At 39.5% G+C, this 17,500-nt stretch overlaps 1 protein-coding gene across 1 annotated transcript in view; it reads left to right on the top strand.

Moving 5' to 3' along the window:
* CDH2 (cadherin 2) overlaps positions 1–17,500 on the top strand; it is a 216,686-nt gene that overhangs the window by 13,347 nt on the left and 185,839 nt on the right. The window contains exon 2 of the mRNA XM_081263289.1: positions 14,973–15,084. Within this exon, the coding sequence (XP_081119415.1) occupies positions 14,973–15,084 (112 nt within the window). The remainder of the gene's footprint in view (positions 1–14,972; positions 15,085–17,500) is intronic.

Below are 17,500 nucleotides of genomic sequence, written 5' to 3'. Positions count from 1 at the left end.
TACTAAAACAAACCTTTCCCCTTGAGCTTCTGATTCAGTAAGTCCACAGTATTCTGAGCATTCCTGTGTCTAGCCCCAATGTGAGAGCACTGTTCTACTCTGTACCTGTACCTATGAGTAGAATTGCTGGATTGCAAGCCATGCACATATTCGTCTTTTTTTTATAATTTTTAGTTGTAGATGTATTTATTTATTTTTATTGGTGCTGAGGATCAAACCCAGTGCCTTACATATGCTAGGCAAATGCTCTACCACTGAGCCACAGTCCCAGCCCCATGTTTATCTTTACTAGCCAGTGCAAGAATGTTTTCTGAATTGGTCCACCAGCACTTCATACATACCTTTTCCCCATAATTTTAGATACTCATTATAATCAAATTAATTTTTTTATGGACTGTATAGTAGTAGCTCTTTTTGTTTGTTTGTATGTTTAATTTGAATTTTCCTGGTTATTGAGTTTGAAGATAGGTTTATGTTTGTTTTGGCTTTTTTTCCTTCAGTCAAGTGAACACTCGCCTCTTGAATAAAATTCATAGCTTCCCTGTAGCTTGGCCTTGCTGGCCATTCCCTTTGCCTAACATCATCCTTCATGGCTTGTATGAAGGTGTTTCCAAGGATTACGAGTCTTCTTGAAAGCTGATTGAATCTAGTATTTGCTCACTGTGTTTACTGTGTGCCAGAATAAGCCCTTCACCTGCATTGTTTCATGTAATCTAACCTCACCTATTTTCCCTGCAGATAGGTAGGCATTGTTATAGATGGTCATTGTTACCATTATCTGCTTCACAAACATCTGAACCGGAGCCAGGTTAAAATCACTCACCAAAACACACAGCTAGCAAAGAGGTGGCAGAGGGCTTGAACTGAGTTACACCTTTCTGGTAATTACTCAAGAAGTTTCACAAAAAAAAAAAAAAAAAAAGAAGAAGAAGTTCCTTGGAAATCTGCAAAACACTAAACCCAATGGAAGCAAAAGGATTTGGGCTTTTTTTAGTTTTTTGTGGTGCTGGGAATGGAAGCTAGGACCTCATGCATGCTAGATAAGTCCCCCACCACTCCCTCGCACTGGATTTGAACTTTAGAGTGAAGACTTAAAGGATCTCAGTTTCTGGGAGAAAACTTTAACCTAATGAATGGGAAGATCTAACAGATTGAGTTCAGTGCAAGATAGATTACCACGGAAGCAAGCGATTCCTGTGAATGGCCATATAGCTCTTTGGTGCTGACTTAAATAGATGCAAGTATCTAATTAATGCTTTGTGGTTCCTTCTATAAATTACTGTCCCTCCTGATCTTATAGTAGTTTGTCCCAGAACTGTACTCACTCAGTAATCCAGGAGTACATGTAACTTTCTGTTCTCAGCTCTTGGCTTCCCCAGGCTCTTATAAAGTCCTGGTTGTCTGCTCTCATACCCTGAGCATCAAGCCAGCCTAAAGGGCTCATGGCCATGGCCTTCCTGGTGGCATAGCCATGCTATTTGGCATGACTTCCTTTGATCTTTTAGCCTGAGCCTTGGAGCACTAAGTAAATTTGTGATTTTTTAGAATAATTTTGTTGTCTTTGAAAGGGTATAAAAATAGTACTTCTCATCCATCTAAATTCAAATGAGAACAAAAATATAACTTTTTTTTTTTTTTCTGATAAGGACAAGGCTGGGGAATGTGGGTAGATGTTTCCAGTTACCCATTGTCTTCCATTTTTGACAGTGCAGGATTTGGACCATTTCTACCGGGTTTGTTGCCCTTTAAGAACTGCAACTTAATAATACTTGAACTGATTGGCTGTAGGCTGCTCCCGGCAGAAAAGAGCTGATGAAGAGACTTTATTCTGTATGCTTTATGTTTTATCCAAACTCACCAATGAGGTGATAGATAGAGCTCACAAGTATTGTTGCTAGTGTAATTTCTACTACATGTAGAGAATAAGGGTTCTATGCCATTGAATCCAGATTTTGAAATAGCCATTGTGCCCATGATTTTTAACCTGTGGGCTCATGCCAAAGCAAGATGACTCTTCCAAAGGTAGAGATGTCTGTCAAGATTGTCTTACTCTCAATTTATTGATGTCTTAAAAGAGCTATAGCTTCACTTTTTAGAGTCCCAGATCTTAATGGGGCATCTCACATGATCACAGCAATCGTCTTGCAGCCTACAGAGTTAGAAGGCAAACCAGTACCTGCTCTTGGAAGAGTTAGAACACACAAAACTGGTTTCTGGAGCCTATGCTACATGTTTCAAAGATCTTAGTAGAAAGAGAGGCCATGCCATCTGGGGGAAATGCTGAGAATGGGCTGAGAAAATGTTCTCGGTTTCAGCCTTTCTTGGATGCTGGAAGGCCTAAGCATCAGAGAAGATGGGTACCATGGGTCATTTCTGAACCTTGAACTATGATAGCAGTAACCCAAATGTCACCTCTCTGAAAGAGAACGGTGTGCACATGAGGATTCCCCCTTCCTCTCACCCAACCCAGGTGCTAAGCTTGACCTCCCACTGGATGTCTCTCCCAGTTGAGTTTCAGTTCACAACCAGCACATTCCGACCTCCTTTGCCTTCAAGCCGCTTGAGTCTGACAGCAGTGCTGGCACCAGTGTGGGCTCCATCTGTGGATGACTAGTGATAAGCTCTCTCTGGAGCAGGGTGTTTTCAATTTCTTGCCATACTGGCCCTTTCCATGCCATTCATGGGCTTGTTTTGGCCAAAAGCAGGCCTTCTGCAAGACTAGATTTCTCTTTCATTTATAAAGGCCATCCAGACCACTTGGTGGGTGCTGGACCTTAAGCCTGTGGTCAAGCCATGACAATTCAAGATGTGAGCTCCTTTTCCTGAATGCAGAGTGACATTTGAAGCTGAGGCAGGCCAATGCTTTGCAGCTCTCATAGACTTGTCAGAAATAATTTACATGAAAAAAATGGAGGAACTTTGATTGGGCAAAGGGGGCAGGAAAGATGGTGGAATGAGATGGACATCATTACCCTAGATTCATGTATGACTGCACGTATGATGCGACGCTACATCCTATACTACCAGAGAAATGAAATGTTGTGTTGCAATTGTGTACAATGAATCAAAATGCATTCTGCTGTCATATATACCTAATTAGAATAAATGAATTAATTAAAAAAATTCAAAAAAGAAATAATTTACAGTGAGATTATTGCTAGGATTCTTGAGCTCATTATCATTTAAAAAATTGTATATACTGTACTGCTCACTAGTCTTTAGGCAGTAGATATTGAAGTTACCTTGTTTTTCTGTACCTCATTGGCCCCTGCTTAATGTGGTTGGGGGCAACTCCAGAAGTCTGAACTCCCTCAGATCCTTGTCAAGGCCAGGCTGCAGCAGCTCTTGCCCGGATGTGTATAACATTGGCTAAGGTTACTGTGCATCCTGACTCTTTTTCCAAGACCCTGTGGCCTATCCCAAAGTCCACTATTTTTGTTCTAGATCCTACTTCTCTAACAACCACTTTTCTGAAGAATAAACCACCCTAAGTTGTGGTCACACATAAAGATCAAAACACCCTGTGGTTTACGAATTAAAGTCTCTTGATGTTAAAAGCCACCTGCCCAACTATAAAAACCAGCCGCAGTGCACAATCAAGGCTGCAAACCACCAAGTTGAAAAACATGCAGGGCCTGAGTCATGCACCCGTTTTCCTCTGCCAGAAGTCCCAGTCTTTCCTCCAGTACTGGACTTCCTCTTCTCAATTCTATCCCCAGATAGTTCACCAAATGCTGGAGTCTTTTTGAAGGGGCCCACTGAATAGGACCTCTCTTCCCTGCCTGAGTTTTGAAGCAAGTGAAAATAAGTCAGAAGAGTCAGGAGACAGGACAGGCAGATACCACCATGGTTTGGATAAGTGCAAGGCTGGAGGGAGTGGGCACTGCCCTGTGGGCACATCTCCTTGCTGAAACTGAATCCCAGAATCCCAAATGCACCCCTCCCCCCAAACACTGTAGGGGATCTGCGAACTCCCAGCATGTAAAATGAGATCACCACACTTGTTTTCCTAGGGCCTGTGACTCCCAAGTGGGAGGTATAGGGGACAGGTTGGGCACCAGCTGTCCAGATTGTTCTTTCAGATGCAGCCTTCAGGCAAATTCAGTCCATCCCTGTGTTCTCTAGCGCAGGAGTTCACAAACTGTTTCGTCTCCGGACTCTTTTACATTCTTAAAAATTATTGAATTCTCCAGTGAATTTTTATAATGTGGGTAATGTCTATCAATATCAATTTCTATAGAGAAATTATGATGCTTATTAATTCATTTAAAAATATTAAACCCGTTGCCTGTGTAGTGTAAGTACTAATTTTTATGAAAAAAAAAATGACTACACTGTCCAGAAATATAAAACTAGGAGGAAGAGGAGTAATGTTGTGCTTCTACATTTTTCAGTTTATTTATTGTCTGGCTAAATGTTAAGACAGAACTTATCTGCTTCTTCATTTATTGTGTTAAGGTAACACACGTCACATAGCCTCTGGAAAAGTCTACTTTACCCTTCCGAGAGAATGAGAGTGGAAAATTAAAGTAACATTAGGATATTATGGAAGTAGTTTGGCCTTTGCAGATCCCCTGGAAGGATTTGGGGACTCCTGGAGGTACATACCTATATTTTGAGAACTGGCACTCAGAAATGCCAGACTTAAGTCATTCACAATATCCATGGATGGAAACTGCTAGTCCTTGGCTATTGGGTTGAAACTGGAGCTTAAACTCTGAGCCCCGAAGCCCTTCAGTTAGCATGCAGGGCTTGTGCGTTTGCTTCTTATGGCTTGATCTATTAGAACTCCACTAGACAGGATGTTGCTTCTGGAGCAAGTTAAGGAATGGTTTTGAACTCCAAGTTAATGACACTGCCCTCCTTTCACTGAAGTGCATTTTTGGAAGCTGTGCCATAAAAGATATTTTCTCATAAGAATAATGTTATAATTATGTTGTGTTTATCTTATCAAGGACCCAGAATTAAGTAAATCATCGCTATGGCTAGCTATTCAAATTAAATCAGAGTTTTGGGGACTATAAACATCTGCAACTGTTTTTAAAAAAGTGAAACCATGCTCCAGGTTTTGTGAATCAGGCCTAATTACATGAATGTGAGGAACCCCAGAGTACAGAGAGTGTACAAGGAGTTTATCACAGACTGTGATTATCCCCTCATCCGAATTGCCACTGGAAATTAATACACTAGCCATGACAGATACTTATAATTTTCCATGTGTACTTTTAGAGGAATCTCAGTGTAAGGAAACTTGGGCTTTGGGCTTTGATTTGGATCACTTAACAATGAAGCGGTTTTAGAAGTTTTGGTTCAGATCACCTTTTCACTTCAGTTCTTTCCATCATGAACATTGAAAGTGTTTTATTCTCATATATCCTGTGTTATGTGACATGACATATTGTATGTGATCATTATATTCTGGGAACAGTTAATCATGGAAGAAGGCAGATTTTTCACTTGGTCTGATTTCACAAAGGATGATGACTAGTCCTCAGCCAATTAGGTATTAGGTGTCATTATTCATGGATGCTTTCCTGGTGACATTTTTTGGTGGCTATGAAGGGTTAAAGGTGATAGAGTTCTTTGGTGGTGGGTTGAATATCATCCCCAAGTTGACTAGCTAAAATGACTGAGGGCAATTTCCTCTGTTTGTTTCTTTGCCTGAAAAATGGCTCTACTAATTGTACCTACCTCATGGGATTGTTAGGGGATTTGTTTAGGTTACCATGCATGGAAGGCATTGTAGATACCTTCATGCCATCACAAACACTCAATGAATATTGGCACTTATTGATATTCATTGTATTTAGTTGAAAGAATTCCCAAGTTGATCGTAAGTGCAGTCTAATGCCAAGTACTATTTGATGACATTTTGAATATTACATATAAGCATGTTGCAGTTTCTGGCGAGTGTAATGAGTTGATGGGACAGAATCAATCTAAGCAGGGTTTGACCATCTCTTCTGGAATTGCCATAGGCACTTCTAGAACTTTTAATGGAAGTTTAATAGCACAGCTGTCTGCACCACTATGTAATGATTGTGTCAAACTTTCATTGAAGCCAGCTGAATCTGTAGTGCATTGTTGCTACCCGTTCCATTAATCGTCTACTACTCTTCACGTTAAGCTTCTGTCTTTTGAGGCCCCTCCATGAAGCCTGGAAGCCTGGGAAGCCTTCCTTCACCTAGACAGAGTAGGTATGGCATTGCACAGATCTCCCTGACCTGACCCACATTTAATGTAGGTTTACATATCGTTCTAAGCTTTAGTAAGCTCCACTCTAAACCACATTTTATATGTTGGACTCAGACTTCTGTCCATTGAGGTGTTGTAGTGCTGTCTACTGGCTGAGAGTTAATTTCTGCAGGGTTGTCACGTTCCTGTGCTAGCACCAATGCTATGATTTGACTAGTCTCTTTGTTCCTACTTGAGTAAAAGAAATGGCAACCAGAAAAATAAAAAGTGGAATACTTGAGATATCTGTGTACACATCTGAGTTATACAGTGGAAGCAAAGTAAGAAATCACTAGGTGGGTTTTTTATAGGTATTCTTTGCACCTGAACTAGTCTAGAGTGCATCAGGAAGGCACAGTGTCAAAGAACCTGTGCAAAATGCTGTGCTCTCCCTCCAGAATCGTACATGACAAAACAAAAATATTGAAGTCGTTCAGGGTTAAGCTGCACATTTTAAGCGTGTTTTCAGGGATATGAAATTCAAAGTGTCATCAATGGCATTACTGACACAGAGGAAGTCTTTAAAGAGTGACAGGAGCTCTTGAATAATCTTCTTAGCACAACCTCCAACATCATGGATGGAATCCTGTGAAATGTAGAGAATTTGGCAAATGCAATTTTATGATGATAAATTGGATTAAAAAATAAAAAAATTAGTCATGCGGAATTGGTCTTGAAAAGTTCCATTATTCTGTTGCCATGCACCCAACTAACCACTTTAACAGTGCCTTCCTTAATTGTTTACATTTGCCTACATCATCTGGAAGACATCCCTGCACAATAAAAGTACTGTCATGGTCATTTCCCCTCCCTTTGCCGCCCCCTAACTTTAACCCACAAATCACATATTATCAAAAGAATTCCACTTGTGCTTTTTTTACTCAGGTTTTTTGAACCAATATTTTTACTTTCCCCCTGTGAAGTTGATTTCTTTATAATCTTCCTGCTTTTCGTTTTGTTTTGTTTGGGCTACTAGGGATGGAACCCAGAGCTTTTTCATGCTAAGCATTGCTCTACCACTAAGCTATATACACTCCCAGCCCCCCTACCTTTTTTCTTTTAAAATATTTCTCAGGTACTTACAAAGCAAAGAGATAAGGACTCCACAACAAAAACAGTAGCAAAAACATGATAATAGTTATCCCTTGTTTTGCAGTGAATCAGGAATTATTTTTAAGCCCTTTATACTCTTTACAATAATCCTACAAAGCCTGCACCCTTTTTTTGTGTGTGTTTGTGTGGTGTTGGGGATTGAACTCAGGACTTTGTGCAAAGTTTGCACTTTTAGCTATTATTTGTTGTTATTCTTATTGTAGAGGAATAAGCCCAGGCATAGATAATGTTATATAGCTTGTCAAGGTCATACAGGTCATGGGCAGGGGGCTGAATTTAAACCTAAGCAGGTTTGCCCCACACCTCTCAGTCTTAACTCTGTGCCCACAGAACTGCCTTTCTTTTCATAAAGAGGAAGGACAGCAAACACATTGAAATTGGCTTCAGCTTTGTTGCCTGCATTTGATCATCTGCTGCAGGATAATCTACTTGTTATTAGATTATGCCCATAGAATATCTGATAGGGAAAAAGGAAGAGAAGGATGCTTTTTGGAAAACCTGTGATGGATGAAGAGGTGTGATAACATAGTTTAGGCTTTAGTTAAGCAGTCATCCCGACTAGAAAGAAAAGATAATGATTCTCTTTGGGTGTGGGCTGACATTTTTTTTAGCCAATAGTCATAAATGATCTTGATCAAGAAGAAAGTGGAGAGGCAGGCGGACTGAAGAGCCAGTCCATTGTGGGCTTCACATGGAGTATTTAAGAGGTTGGATTTAGGAGTGACTTGGAGGAAACTGGAAAGCAAGATCCAGTGACCAAGGAGGAGTATAACAAAGAATAATCATAACAGGAACCTAAAAAAGTCATGGACTCAGGGCTTGAAAGCTCACAGGATCGAGGCAGTATGAAAAAAAATTTAACAAGAACAAAAAACCATGTCACTGTCAAGTTCAGAACTAGAGAGTCTAATACCCACAGGCAAGCAGAACTCCTCAACTCCTATTACACTCCTGCCTTTTTAGACAAGGAGGTCGATCTTCAGCCCGGGAAGAGTAGAGCAAATACTTGTAAGAGGAAATTGAAACTCAAGATAGGTGAGCTGATTGTGTAAGAGCAGGGAGCGGCACTAAATGAGTTCAGATCCTCTGACCAGCAGGAATTTCGCCCTGGTAGTCTGCGAGGACTTACCCACTGCTTGTCATTTTAAGGATGAATCACTTTAAGGATGGGCAATGATGGGGTGATGTCCCCATTAAGAACAAAACCACACAATCAAAAGGCATCGTTTTCCAGTAACAGAATGAACAGAATGAGTAGTGGGGAGTGAATCCAGGGACACTTAACCACTGAATTGCATTCCCAGCCCTTTTTTGTTTTTGTTTTTGTTTGTTTTTTTTTTTTAAATCATGAGACAAGGTCTCACTAAATTGCTGAGACTGGACTTGAACTTGCAATCCTCCTGCCTCAGCCTCCCTAGTTGCTGGGATTACAAGTATGTGCCACTGTGCCCAGTAAGTCATTTTTTCTTTATTCCAAATTGTTGCCAAGTTATTAAGACTTGAAGACTGGAGCCGAAATGTTGGAGCGCTGTCTCTGGAGTTTAGAAAGTTTTCTGGAGGTGGAGATGAGAGCTGGATGTGTGTTCCCACACGCACAAGGACACTTGTTAAATGTTCAGGCTTATCTACCACATTCCTTGAGATTCTTTGGTAGTGAGTCTTGGGTTCCAAGAATCTGTATCTTAAACAAATGTCCCCAGTGGTGTGCTAGGGTACGTGACAGACATACCACAAGCCAGATCCTTGGTGTCCTAATGGTATTGGGACCACTGTGACTCATAGCTGATACATTGAATGACCTGGCGCCAGGCACTCTTCTGAGAGCTTTACACATGTTAACTCATGAATCCTCGTAGCTGCCCTATGCCTAGGTGCTATCTTTCTTACACCTCTACAGTTGGGGGAAAGCATGGCTTTTCCAGGGTCTCATGGACAGTACTGATGGCTGGCATTCAGCATCAGGCAGTGGGAAATATTAGAAGTCCAAGCTCCAAACACTCCACTGTCCCTTCTCAGGCAGGCGCTCAGCATACAGCTCTGAGACTGTCGGAAGTGTCACGTCTGGCACATGGTATACCCAGTCTTCAGTATCTGAGTTGCAGTTTTATGAAGACACTGGAGTGTCTCATTAGAGTTTCATGATGCAGAAAGCTGGGAGGAAGAACTAAAAAAAAAAAAAAAAAAGGCTAGAATTAGTAATTATTGAGGTCAAATTTCCAAGGGTTAAATGACAATCATTGTTCCTAGAGACCCCAAATCAGCAGCGAATGAAGCGGCGACATGGGCGTTGTTCTGGTGAACAGCAAGCTCCACATAAATCAACAGGGGCTTTATTCTGCTGTACCTTTTTGCCTGGGACGCTCTTTTCAACTTCCTCTTCTTTCTCCTGGCAAATTTTTAATCATCTCTAAAGTCAGGGCCTAAATGTCACTTTAGCTATGGAGTCTCCTTTGACTTCCACGGGCAGATTTATCATCCCCTTCTTTCTGCTTCTTTAGCACTTTGTTCCTGGCATTATAATTTTGCGATTATCTTTTCTAGTTTGTGGCACTCGTGTTCACAGTCACTCAGCTGGAAATAGGGGGGAGGACATCATTTCCTCCCTCCCTCCCACTGTGACTCCCTGCTCTAAGCCCTATTGATTTTCATTGTCTGCATATTGATAAAAATCTGCCCCTTCTCTGTCCCTGCAGCCCCTGCCCTGATTTAAGTCTGTGTCCTAAGCTGTCTCCTGGCTGTCACTTGTCACCCACCCTATTTCCCACAAAGCAGTCAGAGGATTCTCTCTTGAATACAATCTGTCTGTACTCTCCTGGTTTCTTTTCCTCTCCCCATAACCAGGGGAATAACCCCAAGCCCCCAGCCATCTACCATCTAACCCCAACTAACTCTCCAGCTTCAACTCTTGACTTCCTGCCTTGCTTCTTGGACTCCAGCGACACTGAACTCATTATAATTCCCGGGCGCTATCCTGTTTCTTGCTGCCTCATTTTAACTTAAGCAGTGAGTGCCTGGTATGGCTTTCCTGCCCCCACCTCCTCCCCCACCTTGCTACACCAGGGCTCTGCTTGGGGTGCCCTGACCCTCTTCCCTGGGCCCTTCTTATAACCACCGCCTCATTCAGCCTGATCTCCATAAGGACAGGGGCTGGGTCTTACTTGTTTTGCAGTGGCATGGATATTTAGTATGTTTCTGGAGAGAATCCTAATTATTTGTTGTACTTTGAAAGACTACGGAGTCCTTCCTCTTCCTCTTCTTGGATGTGAGGGTATCTCCCTGTGTGTGAGAACCTATTGGCTCATTTGTAAAATGCTGATGATTTTTCCCTCCTTAGGGGACTCTTGTGAGAATTAAGTGAGATTGCAACGTTGTATAAAATTTATACTATTCTAAGAATCTGTAACCTCTAGTCCTATGGCCTGTTTTGGTATGGTCAAGAATGATTTTCACATTTTTAAATGTTCAAATGGTATTTCAAAAAAAAGGAAAAAAAAATAATTTTGACACTTCGCAATTAAGTGAAATTCAAGTTCCAGTGCTCTTAAATAAAATTTTATTGGAGTGAACATGGCCATGCTCACGTGTTTTCTGGTTGTCTAACGCTGCTTTTGCATTTCAGTAGTAAGGCTGGGCACTTTCAATAGGGATCCCCATGGCCTGCAAAGCCTAAAATATTTACTGCTTTATAGAAAATAGGAGATACTATTTATTATGTTTACAGCAAAAGCTAGGTGACCAGCTGCTCGGATATAGGGAAATGTGTGTTATTTACAACCTCTTCTTTATATCCACTGTGAACTTGCTGAGGGGAGAGATTTCCTCTTTTTTTTCAATTTCTAGAGCTGCATCCTGGGCCTGGCAGAGTGATCAGTTAATGTTGGAATAAACCACAGGGGCTGAGTTTTGGCTTTTGGGAAAGGAGGGTGTCCCAGCAAGAATTTTATGGGCTATTTGAAGAAATAGTGCGCTTCTCACCTATGCAGCTTGTTAAATGGTGAAATGAATGCTCCTTTTCCTTAAGTCACTGTATACAGTATTCCTTAACCTTGGCTGTATTGATATGTTAGGCTGCATTCTTCTTTGTTGTGGATCTTGGGAATGGTATAAAGGTCGGTGGCATCCTTGATTTCCACCCACCAGAAACCAGTTAGCACCCCACTCCAAAGCACATACCCAAGAATGTGGTTAGATACTGCCAGATGTTCCCTGGGGTCGACTCCCCTTCCTAGTTGAGAACTACTATTGTAGAGTATTTGAACTGTAGCTATTGGTTTGCCTCAAGAACCTTTCTGTGTTCCAAAGCCAATTACCATCAGAAGCTTCGAGAGGGGATTTAACATTCCTGGATAGATTCTGCTTACCAGCTCTGTGATTCCTTGCCAATCTCAGACCTAGTACCAGTCCCAGCCTCAGGCTGGGAGAATTAAATGAGATATGGATTTACTAGCACAATGGTTGGCATAAAGTGAGCTTTCCGTATCTCCAGTTTTTTTTTTTTTCAGTACCTCTACTCTTAAGAGTTTATTTATTTGAGTTCTTCCTGTTTGTTGAACATATTAGTTTTGTTACTTTGGACTGGGAAACTAAGAAGAGATACTATAAAAAAAATTAGTGGAGAGAAGTAAATATTTTAATGTTCAGTGGAGACTGAAAACATGTTATAGATGAATAATAGCATATTATCTTGTGGATCCATTTTTGTTTTGAGGAAGAAGAATTAAGAAAAGTCTTTGGCTACATAAAATGATTATCAAAATCTCAAAGTAGTGCAGAGCCTCCATGGGTCTTTATGGTGAGTAGATAAGATTTGTTAGAGATGTATTCTGCAAATATTGTTTTGGTAGTTCTCATAGTCAACCTAGGCAGGTAGGTACACTTTTGTATTGTGAGGAAAATGAGCACAGAGAGGATAGGTAGCAGGTAACATGTTGATAGAAATTCCTTTTTATGAAAGTAGTGGGATATTGAGCATCAGAAATGAACATCCACCGTATTCCTGATGTTCTTTCTGAGGCTGGAGATCCCCTTCCTGTGGGTTTGGACCAGAGTCCCCTTGCTGCTAATTCTTTCCTCAGGGCAGATCTGCTGGGAAGCTAGATAGATGCCAGTCCTGTGGTTGAAGGGAAGCTTCAGGTCTTCCTTTAGTCTTTACATTTCATTGATCTCAGTGCTTCCCTATAAAACAGCAGGCTGTCCCAGTCTCATGCCCAGGTTGAAATGTGACCCCTCTTTGCAGTTTGCCTGCCATTGTTTGCTTCTGGCAGTCTGCCCTGCCCAGCTCTCCTATCACCTACTTCCTTGGGGTAGGCCTTGGCATAGCTTTCCTCTTTGGGAGTCCCCTGCTAGAGAAGAGGCAGACCCCTAATATGGCAGTAGAACACAGTTTTACAACCCATCTGTGAATGTAATGTGGCAAACTGGGGGCGTTCCCTTTATTGGATTTGTGTTGGTCAGCTAAGTGCAAAACTTCCCCTATTGAGTGCCTGCTCTGTTCCAGGCTGGTGATCATGCCTGGGTAATTGCAGGTGCCAAGTATCATGACGTCTGGTCATGTCCCCAACTTGATGGCACGGGAAGCCTCACTTGTTACTCCTCAATTGTTTCCTAATATTTTCTTTTTTGTGATGAAATATAGAGAACAAATAAGACATGTACAGAGTAATATGATTTATAACCCTGTGCCTATGTAGACCTTCACACTTTACCTTGTTTGCTTCAGATTCTTTTTTGAAAAGAAATGAATTATTACAGGTAAATTTAAAGCTATCTGTAGAATCCTTCTGATGTTTTCTCTATTTTTCCCTTCCCAGGGGTAGCTACGATCACTGTCTTGTGTGTATTTATATTCTTTCTACATGTGTATGTGTCCATAACATTTTATTATCTTTTGTGTTTAAATTTTATATAAACAGAATCATTAATCATACTTTTTACTTTTTTGGCAAGATTCCTATGATGCATACTTGGCCTTCAGTTTGAATTTGGAATGTCACAGAAATAGGCTTTTGAACTTACTAAAAACAATAGGCATTCCTAGGTTGGTTTATAATTAAATTGCTCTTTCAGTTTTACCCAGAACTTTTAAAGGAACTTTTTTGTTTGTTTAGATTTGGTTTGTTTTTGAGAGGTAGCCCTGTGGATAAATGTAGCCTTAATTCTTCAATTTGAATGTTTTTGGATATTCCATGTTTATGTCTTTGTGAAAATGTATTAGTACACTCTCCTGGTGATGGACATTTAGGTTCCTGGTGTTACAATCATGTTTCCTTGAACATCCTGCCGGTGTCTCCTGGAGCGCTCACCAGAAAGTTTCCCCAGGAGTTTGCCTACCATGTAGGATACACCCACATTCATTGTCACTGAAATTTGCCAAATTGTACTGCTCACCCCTGTGTATGGGGGTTGGTTTCTCTGTATCCTTCACTTTTTTATAATCTGCTCTTGCACATTAACAGACTAAAAACTGCCCACGAATTTGATGGATCTAATCTAGTGCCTCATTTTCCACTATTGTATGATCTTTAATAAAGTTGAAATTGATTGTCTTTATTTTCTCAGGTTGGAAAAGAACAATTTAACTATGAGAATAGTCTGGAATTTTGTGACATATTTGCAAAACTTCACATGTATAATCCCAGTGTTCCTTTAATTATGAAGCTGTACAGTATGGCTACATCCACACACCTGTTCTGAGTTATCTCTGTTTCTGAGGCTTCCCTTTCTTTTTCTCAATTTTCGATTCAGTGCACTATTTGTAGTGCTGCCTATGAGGCCACTTCATGTGCTCTTCTCCTCCTGTGTTTGGAACTCCATCATTGCAGGGAAGTCCTTCCTGTAATTAATGTAAATGATTCTGGAGTTCTGCTGAAGCACATTGTCCTGTGCTCCAGTTAGTAGGGCCAGAAATAGTGACTTGGAGGGTTAGTACAATAGCACACGGTGTAATGGAGTTTTAAGTGCAGGGAGATTGTGTATGGCAGCAGGAGATTCTTGGTTACTTTCTAATTTCAAGTGTAAAAAGAGAAACACCAGTGTACTGATCTTTATTTATAATAGATATTGCTTGATAGAACCTTGTCCTTCAAACTAGAAGAACATAAACTTTTGATTGTTTGGTTTGACTTGGTATGTATAATAACCTATATCCTGCAGTAAGTCTAGTATAATTTCATTCTTTAATGAAGGGGGCATGTTGAAACAGACTTCATTGAGAATTAGATGAGGATATAAAAACCTGCATTCTTGAATGTACACATTTTTTTTTTCATGAGAATTTCAGTTAGTAGTGGGGATATGTGGGGCCCCCAGGCTGTTTGGCCCTCCCCCAACTCCACTCCCACTTGCTAGTTCTTCAGTCACAATGGCCATTTTAATGGAAATGGTCAGTCCTTAGAAGAACCTGGAATGTGTATTATTTAGATTTGACTGGACTAGACAAGTGGGATTTGTTTCTTCTACTCCAGTTATCAAAAAGATTAACCCTTTGCCCTCTACATTCTAATTGTAACCCTTCAGAAACAAAGGGGCTGTTTGTACAAGATAGTTGAAAAAATGAGGCTGGATGCCAAGTGGACTGTTTCTCAGTTGAAGGAGGTAGCAACATTTTTTTTTTTCTTCTGTTGCAGGCATCTGTAGAGGCTTCTGGTGAAATCGCATTATGCAAGACTGGATTTCCTGAAGATGTTTACAGTGCCGTCTTATCGAAGGATGTGCATGAAGGACAGCCTCTTCTCAATGGTACAATCTCAAAAGATATATTTGTACATACACTGTCCATGCTCTTGAAACAAATTAGCCATTAAAAAATGTCTGAATCATCTCCACTGTATAACAAGTATGAATTTTTTTCACAATCACTATAATGAGACTGTAGGGACTTTATTTTAGGATTACAGAAGAGCTCATGTATCTCTTATGTACATAATTAGAAGGCTCCTGGTATCTTGAAAATTTCAGATTTCTTCCTTTTTCAGTTTACAGTAAGATCCATTATGCAACCTTCTTACAAATTTTCTGCATAGATTTTGCTTATTTTGAAGAAAAATATTTATCAGACATTTGGTTCTGATAGTTTTCAAAATTATTTGCAGCAAACATCTTCTTAGTATTTTGAATTAAAGAAAGGAAGTTATTATAATATTATCTTTAATAAAACATGTCAAACTTTATTATTCAGCTGAATTATAATAAAAAAATTTAAAAAGTAATGTCTCAGTGCAGGAGCATGAAATCTGTATTTTTGTTATGACATTGTTTATAGAAATTACTAGATAGCTAATTTAGTTGTAGCATATGTGAATTTCAAATATAGACTCATTTTCCGTGTAAATATGGATCCAGTTCATTATAGTTATCATGTGAAAACTCTTGCCAACAAGTCTAGATAAAATCTGGAATAAAACTTGAGTATCAGAAGTAAAAATGAAAGTCCCTTCCTTTAGCTCCAATTGAAAGCAAATAAAATTTTGGTTAGTAGTATTTTCATGGACTTATTTATCATTGCACCAAATGTCATTGAAATGTGAAAGCAAGAAGAATTGATTAGTAAGTTGTATTTAAATTTTAATTCCTTGCAAATCTTGCATATCTCTGAGGCTGTTTTAGAGAGCCTCATTTAGAAAGTCTGTGTAACCTCAACTAATTAATTTACACAGAGCTCTACCACATAGCCTTAATTGAAGTGTCTCCATAGCACTGACAAATCTTAGTGGTACAATTCTTAAGAATGCAGTAGACAGAGGACTTTGCAATGCAAATAGCCTCTTAGCCACTGAAGTTCTTTGGAGGAACTTACATTTTATTTTAATTTCTGTTTACATCATGATGGGCTCACACCTATGTGATCTCTCTGAAGTTGGTTTTTAATTTTCTTAAAGGCCGCCTCCTGTCACTGCCTCATTACGTGGTATTTTAATGAGTGAATGTTTGAGTTAGTCTGTCTAAACATGGAATTGCTATCTTATCTCTTGGGTTAGGATCCACATGATGGTGGTTTAATTCAAATCACAGTGTGTAAAGTTTGTTTCATTTAATGTGAATCTTGAGGTTCTTCCTGCTTGTCATTTTCTTTAAATTTGTAAATTATAAGGAGGCCTCCTAGAACCTATAGGATGTGTAAATAGTGTTTGAATTGCAAAATATATTAATATGATTCTATGGAATAATTCAGGCAGATGAAAAATATTCAGTGTAATCTGTTGCATTTTGCAATATACATTTGGGATTCATTTTTGAGAGGGTAATTCCATTTTCTAAAAGCTTATAAAATGTTGATTACAAATAAACTATGGTCTATCACTAGAAACCATTGACTTAGATTAATTTTGACTTTTGAATAGTTTTGAACGTGATAGCTTACATTCTAAGTTTTAGACGATGCTTGTGACAGTAGAAAGCAGGCATAGCTTCTTGCCAGTATCTATTTAGTATAACCTGGAAACTTAAGAGTTTTGCTGAAGTTGTAAATGTGATGGATTAAAAATACTTTTGACTTGAGCTCTAGCCATCACTGTAAGACGTGTGTATGATTGTATGGTAGCATTTCCAGATGACACACCATTACTTTTTTTAGTCATTCTCAGAAAATGTTAGAGGACACCAGTGTCTTAAAGCTTAAAACATTCTGTTTAAAAATATTGATTAGTAGGGAAAAAAAAAAAAAAAACTTTGAAAGGAAGAAAATTTACTTCAGCTCTGGGAAACATCACCATTTCTCTTTCCAAGACTGTTGTCACCAATTAATGCTTCTTTTGGAGAACTGTGAATTAAAAATGATTTTAGGTTTTATTAAAGTTTTATATATTTTTTTGAAGTTTTCAGAGGGATGATAATCCAAAGCTGTCTCTGTTCCCTAAAGCTGAATACCATGCTATAATTATATCTATGAATTCTGTAAGTCATTTACCTATATACACTATAGCAGACAGATATATTGCCAAGTCAATCACAGTGATTACTTTTGTCCTTGGGTTAGTGACCTATAGTGTTTAAGGAAAGAATAAGAGGTACATGACAGTTTTCCAAGGCATTCACTTCATGGCATATTCAGCCCTATTAAGGTTGACTTTAGAGTCATTTTTACCTTGAATTTTTCTTTTCTTTTTTCTCTTTTTGTAAATATGCCTCCTAACTCTTGCTGTTTCCTTTCATTTCC

The sequence above is a fragment of the Spermophilus citellus genome (genome assembly GCF_964194105.1).
Source record: "Spermophilus citellus genome assembly, chromosome: 12".
Classification (NCBI taxonomy): Eukaryota; Metazoa; Chordata; class Mammalia; order Rodentia; family Sciuridae; genus Spermophilus; species Spermophilus citellus.
The sequence above is the reverse complement of the archived record's forward strand: the minus strand, read 5'-3'. Positions and strand labels throughout refer to the sequence as shown.